Source organism: Nelumbo lutea, chromosome 4, assembly GCF_056320005.1.
Source record: "Nelumbo lutea isolate HS-2025 chromosome 4, American lotus-T2T, whole genome shotgun sequence".
NCBI lineage: Eukaryota > Viridiplantae > Streptophyta > Magnoliopsida > Proteales > Nelumbonaceae > Nelumbo > Nelumbo lutea.
This window is the reverse complement of record NC_142687.1, coordinates 2,877,575-2,884,426: the sequence shown is the minus strand read 5'-3', so window position 1 is coordinate 2,884,426 and position 6,852 is coordinate 2,877,575. Positions and strand designations below refer to the sequence as shown.

General features: G+C 34.7%; 1 protein-coding gene across 2 annotated transcripts; it reads left to right on the top strand.

Annotated features, from left to right (window-relative positions):
• The first annotated feature begins 4,943 nt into the window (after window positions 1–4,943).
• Window positions 4,944–6,613, top strand: LOC148853387 (momilactone A synthase-like). 2 transcript variants are annotated; one of them, XM_088985830.1, is made up of 3 exons: window positions 4,944–5,143; window positions 5,312–5,401; window positions 5,665–6,613. In XM_088985830.1, exons 1-3 carry the CDS (start codon window positions 5,124–5,126, stop codon window positions 6,464–6,466), a joined length of 912 nt encoding a protein of 303 aa, XP_088841956.1. In that variant the 5' UTR covers window positions 4,944–5,123; the 3' UTR covers window positions 6,467–6,613. The 2 variants fall into 2 exon arrangements, with proteins under 2 accessions (XP_088841956.1, XP_088841954.1); XM_088985828.1 differs by having other exon boundaries at window positions 4,966–5,143; window positions 5,659–6,613.
• The last annotated feature ends 239 nt before the right edge of the window (window positions 6,614–6,852 follow it).

Sequence of the window (6,852 nt, the reverse complement as noted above, 5' to 3'; positions counted from 1 at the left end):
TTCCTTTTTCATTTAAAATCATGGTAGACCTGAAGATTTGAAGACTGACTAGTAGAGAAATTGCGATTCATTACATTAGAGTGTGCAATAGAACGTTACTCAAATGAGTCAGAACTCAGAACAGAACCGGTGGAACTGGTAGAAGTGAGATGAACTGGTGAGCTACTCGGGTTTGACTTATTAAAAAATATTCCAACCCAGCTCGAAGATTGTCGAATCAAGTCAAGCTTGAATTTGAGCTGGAAGTTTTGAGTCGAGCTTAAGCTTCAACCACCCAAAAGCTTATTTGCTTGGCTTGATTCAACTTACACCCTTAATTGAAAGCATTTTCACAACATGAATGACAATATATAAGTATGGGAGATATTTCTAATGCACGGCTGTATTGCTTTGTGGGTAGGTGTGGGAAAAACTCATGTGGGAAGCGATCTAAGATTACAAAAAATCAAGTTTCTCCATGAAAAGCAAGTATATGTTTCAAAACGTGAGTTTTTCTAAAAAATAATTAGAACTTTTTCATAAAAAGCAATGTTGTTACTAAAACCAATATTAAAATTAATGCTTCCAGAAATAATAGATAAATGTTATAATGGGGTGTCATTATTGGTGATGGTGGTGGAAAGTGGGAACAGATAGAGGATTTTATTTTTAGGAAAACTCGTATGGGCCCAAATGGGCCTGGGTTGGTTACCACTACAGATGAGGGTGAACCCCATGGGCAGCTGGTCGTGGCAACTTTAAGGGGGTGTTTTTTTTTTCGGAATTTGTGAAGGGGGAAAGTTGGTCAATGGTCCCTATTGACTATGAATCCCATGTTCTTTTTTCACATTTATGTGGGGACTAAGGATAACTTTCCCACCTAGGGGGAAAGTTGCCAATACTTGAATGGGACAAAAATACCCCTTTTAATAATGTATTTTTATGGATAAAATGATTATTGCCTTATTTACATGAGAAATAAAAGAACATGGATAAATACACTTACCCATGAAAGTGTTTTCCTTAAAAAACTTATACAGATAACTGCATTTACCTGGATAAGTAACTTACCAAATAAGGAATGGGGCCTAAAAAAGAACAAGGTTACAGAAATCATTGAATGACTCTCACATTACCACAAACATTTTTTAAGAAGCTATAGAGGCGAACCTTAATTTGCCCCCAGCAAACATGAGAGTCATAGCGTTTCTCAGCAGTTGGACATCTTCAAAAGCTCTTGTCTAATAATAATGGATTTGGAATCCGAAGCTTGTGCCTTGTTGAAAGGTGCTTAATTCTGTCTGGAGATTGGGCTTTCCTTAGTTTATTTTGAGGGGATGTTTAGGCTGTGATTTAGTCTCTGTTGGAGACGTCGTCTCATCTTCTTTGGCGCATTCAACATACGATTGCCGATTGCAGAGCTCTTCTTCATAGTTCCCTCTCGATTCAGTAAGTTTTAACACCTGTTGGTGTGTCCTAGTTTTCTCTTTGGTTGTATTGATGTCGATTGCCCTCTATTGCTCTCTGAGCTCTAGTTTATGAAATAGCCTTAAAAAAAAAAAGATAAGAGGATTCCTTTTGTTTGCTATTACTCTATAGAAAAAAAAAGAAATTATCAAAACTAGTTAAAACTTAAGAGACAATGCTATGCACATGTGGAAGTAATTATTAAAATATATGATACATGGAATTTGAATTTTACTTTATTAAGGTACTGTTTGGTAAGTTTTTTTTGAAAGATCTTTTAGCATACATGACAGCCAAAAGATGAATGAACTTTTGTATCAAGATCGTAGTAGCATAAAGACCGTTTGATTAAGGTGTGTTTTTCTGCACATCTTTCCATGTGAAGACATGATGAAAAAATTCGAACATCTTTATTTGGAGCTTCCCGAAAAGAACTCAAAACGGGCTTCACCCATCTTTTTCAGGGCATCATCTTTTGGTGGCTAGATCTTTTTCCAACCAAAACATGGGTTGTAAGACTTCTAAATAGCCGACTATAATATCAAATTTAACTTCAGAAGACAAGTATATGGATAAAGGGGTCAACAGTATTAGAAAATTCAATCTTGTGAGATTTGATTGTTAATTTGAATAATTAGAACATCATAAATGAGCTAATTCAGATATAATGAGCTAATTCAGATATCACTTGATTCAATTGAATAAATATTCATATTAAATAAATTATTTAATTTATATATATAATATATAAAATATTTAAGGGAAATTGTCCAAAACCCACCATCACTTTTTTATGAATCCTCTTAAACTCACCACAACTTTTCAAAACGTCCAAAACCCGCCTTGTAACTAACTTGATGTTAAACAAACTAACAAGAGTTAACACAATACCATTTTACCCTTCATAGAAAAATATAAAATATATACCTATATATTTTAATATTTTAGCTACAAAACATGAAAAAAGGAAAATGTTCAAAAAATATTTTCAAATATAAAATACACAAAAACACAGAAATTACAAAAAAAAACTATAGAAATTAAAAACAAAATCAGAAAATAAAAAATGTAGGAAAACACCTAAAATTATAGAAAAACACAGGAATTTCAAATAAATAACAAAAATACAGAAAAATTATAGATTGTAGAAAATAGAAAAATGTAAAAAAACAGAAGTTAGAAAAAAAACATTGGAAATTATAATAGAACACTAAAAATGTAAAAAAAAAAAGAAAATTGAAAAGTAAAAAAGACAAAAGAAACTTGAAAAATATAAAGATTGGATAAAAACAGAATTTGCAAATATACATAAAATGATAAAAATTAAAAAAATATATATTATAGAAAAAGTAAAAAATTGTAAAAAAAAACAAGAAAGTGATAAAATTTTCAAAAAGATAATAAAAACCTACACAAAAATACATAAAATGATAATAATTTAAAAATATCAACTAAAAAAGAAAAAAATAATTATATATTTCAGAAAAGATGAAAAACTACAAACAAACTAATAAAATGATAAAATTTTTCAAAAAAATAAACAAAATTAGACATTGAATCTAAAGATTGTTGAAAAAAAATTTCAAAAATATTTTCAGTCAATCAGATAAACAATTACAAAAATATATTTTTTTGCATAAATTTGTACAACCCTCAATGGGGATTTACATTGCAAATGCTTCAAAACATAAAAAAATCTTTGAAATTTATGATTGTCTTCTTTCAAATCTTCAAACTAGTAGATCATCTTATTCAAGATCTGAGTGAGAGAGAAGGTGCTACGGTGACAACATGATCCGAAGAGGGTGGTGCAGCGACGATTAGATCTGAGCAAGAGAGAGAGAGATGCAGTGACTACCTTCAAGATCTAAGCGAGAGAAGGTGGTGCGGTGGCCCGATTTGAGCGAGAGAGAGGGTGATGTGGTGATTACCTTCAAGATCTGAGCGAGAGAAGGTGGTGCGGCTACCAAAATTGAGCGAGAGAGAGTGATGAAGTGGCTACCTTCAAGATCTGAGTGAGAGAGGGAGACCAGAGAGAGAGAGAGATAGAGTTTCGGTCTAACCCTAACCTAAATGACCCTTTTCCCTAATTCTCCATGTAAGGATAATTTGGTCATAAAAAATGTTATTTATGTTGACATTGTCATTTATGTTAAGAAACATTAACGGTGCACTAATGGAAGGTGAGTTTTGGAAAATAAAACTCATATGACATGATGCTAAGTTTTGGACATTTTGAAGACTTGTGATGAATTTAAGAGAATTCATAAAAAGTGATGATGGATTTTGAATTATCACATATATTTAATATATATAATATTTAATTATATAATAATGTATATATCTATATACTTTATATAAATAAAATATTTATTAATCATCTAAAATAATTAATTGATCAAATTTGAATTAAATTCAATATTTAAATATTTAATAGAATTCAAATTCCATGATTGATTTTCAATATCCGTCGCATATGAATAAAAATCGGATTTTAAATTTTATAATCAGATAGCAATTTGATCTGTTTTACGCCCCTATATATGGATATAGTACAGATGACTGCACGGAGCGTAAGGCCTACAGTTGTACTCGTAACTGCGCCAATTACTGTATCTTCGTGAACCCGTATACGTACGGGGATTTCTACCCAGAAAAGGCAAAAAAGACGCCCTGGGATCAGACTAACGTGGAGTATAATGATTGGATTACTGGAAGACCACTCCAGTTCCGGAAGAGTATTTGAACGAGTGTCCATGAAAAATCAAAAAATCTAACGGAATCGGAAAATGCAGTTAATTCAAGTTTGATATTTTTGAAAAATCAAAGGATTGGCTCAGTTTTCAGTTAATCTATAAAAAAGTAAAATGGATAATTAATTAAATCGATCAATATATATATATATATATTTATATGTATATTTTATATTTTTTTAATATATCACATATTTTATATATTATATATATATATTAGATTTATAATAATCTATTTATTATATATTTTTATAATATTTATAATATATTATATATCACTTATTATTTATAATATAGTATTATATATTTTTATATAGTATATATTATAAATATAAAAAATCAAAGAATCGAACCGGTTAAAAATCAAAACCGATGAATTAATTAACCAGGTGATACCGATTCGATTTCGATGATGTATGTATAAACTACGAAAATTCTCTTGGGTTGTCTTTTGACTATTTTCGACTGGCTCGCTCAGTTCTATTTTCCGCTCGCGATTTGCAGAAGATATTTATAATGATGTTTTAGACAAAAAGTTAAGCGAGAAGGAAAAAAAAGAAAAGAAAAAGGAGGGGGTTATTTATTACTTCACCTTTAGAGGCCAGCGCCAGTCCCGCCAGGCCCCTGCATTAGCATGCTTTGGTCGTCTGTCGTCTGTCCCATTCTACCCTCTCCCTCTCTCCCTCTCTTCGTAGGAATGCGTGTCAAAAGACCCACTTTCCAGTGTAGATTCCATAAATAAATAAAGTAATAAGTACTACTCTTCAAATCACGTCCACTCACTTTCTCCGTTTATCACTCTCAAAATCTTGCCGGAGCTCCAGAATACTTCACATTTCACAGTAAAACAAAACAAGAAATACCAAGATAATCTCTCTCTCTCAGTCTCTCTAGCCTGGAATATTCATACTTTTCACAGGAGAGATGTTAAGATCGGTTACCAGGTCTGTGCATTCCTTATAGCCTTCATCTTTTTCTTCCTGTTTCTCTAGCAATCTCTTCTACGTATCTTTCTTGTTTTCACCGGTTCTTCCCGCCAAATCTTCCTCCTTCGATTTATTTATTCATTAACAAAACCGTAAATAATCCGTGTGTTTTGTCCTGAAAAGCAGAGGACATTTCTTGGGACATTTGAAAGGGAGCGCTGCGCATTCCTTCCACAATCGTCTCGGATTCGCTTCTTCCAACGCACCGACTGGACGGTACGTTTTCTTTTGAATTACTTTTTCGTATTCAGCTTCATAATTTCAGTTTACGACTTTAGAGATATTAGCTTGATCTTCCTCTTTTCTCGATAATCCTGTTCCTGTCTTCTCTCTCTGTGGATCTCGAGCCTTCACTGTTTTTGAGGATCATTTCTCATTTTCATTTGTACAACTCCGTGCATGGAAAATCATTTGGTATTTTTCGCGTATACGTAGTTGATAAATCGAAATAAGCAGAACTCACATCTCAATAGTCTCAGGTTGGAAGGTAAGGTCGCCTTGATCACAGGCGGTGCAAGTGGGCTTGGCAAGGCGACGGCCCAAGAGTTCATCCAAGAAGGCGCTACGGTCATAATCGCTGACATTAATGCGGAAGTCGGCCCACAATTGGCTACAGATCTCGGCCCACAGGCTCACTTCGTTCACTGTGACGTTGTTAACGAGTCTCAGGTAGCACAAGCCGTAGACTCCGCGGTAGCACATTACGGTAAGCTTGATATAATGTACAACAACGCTGGAATTCCCGGTGCATTGACTCCTCCAGGCATTGCCAACCTTAACCTGGAGGAATTCGATCGTGTCATGCGAGTCAATGTACGTGGCACCGTCACCGGAATTAAACACGCGGCCAGGGTAATGGTGCCCTTGAAAAGGGGCTCCATACTCTGCACGGCAAGCATTAGTGGGCTCTTGGGTGGGCTTGGGCCGCACCCCTATACGGTGTCCAAGTTTGCAATAGCTGGGATCGTGAAGTCTGCTGCCAGCGATCTATGCAAGCATGGGGTCCGCATCAACTGCGTATCGCCATTTGTGGTTCCCACGCCCCTGGTGGTGGACAGGCTGGTGGCATCCTATCCGGGCATAGGAGATGAATGGATAAGGAAGATGATAGATGGATTAGGGGAGTTGCATGGGGCAAGGTGCGAGGAAATAGATGTTGCTCGGGCCGCCGTGTATTTGGCATCCGACGACGCAAAATATGTTACAGGTCATAATCTGGTGGTAGACGGAGGCTTCACTTGCTTTAAGCATCTTGGATTCCCTAGACCAGATCAGATTTAGCAGAGTGCGAGGCCAATACTTTCTACTTGCATGGGAATCGGAGATATGAGTAGACTCCTCTGTATGTTGTTCTTGCTAATGCTATTGCTAGTACCTAGTAGTTACTAAAATGTTGACCCTTTATTATATATGAAGTCTTCTGCATCACACGTCGTGCATGTCTTTCTTTTGCTCATAATATTACTGAACTAAAACGTTACTAGATTTAGTGAGAAAAGAGAAGAGAAAAATGTTTCAGCCATGAAAAAATCAATGAGGCGTGAAGCCTTCCTGTTCTTTATTATTATTTTGCGACGGCTTAAGGCCGAAATCCATTCAATTAATATTTATAATTTTACAATCTCACATAAAAGGCTCAAGCCTTTGTTCATTTTTGCACATGTACT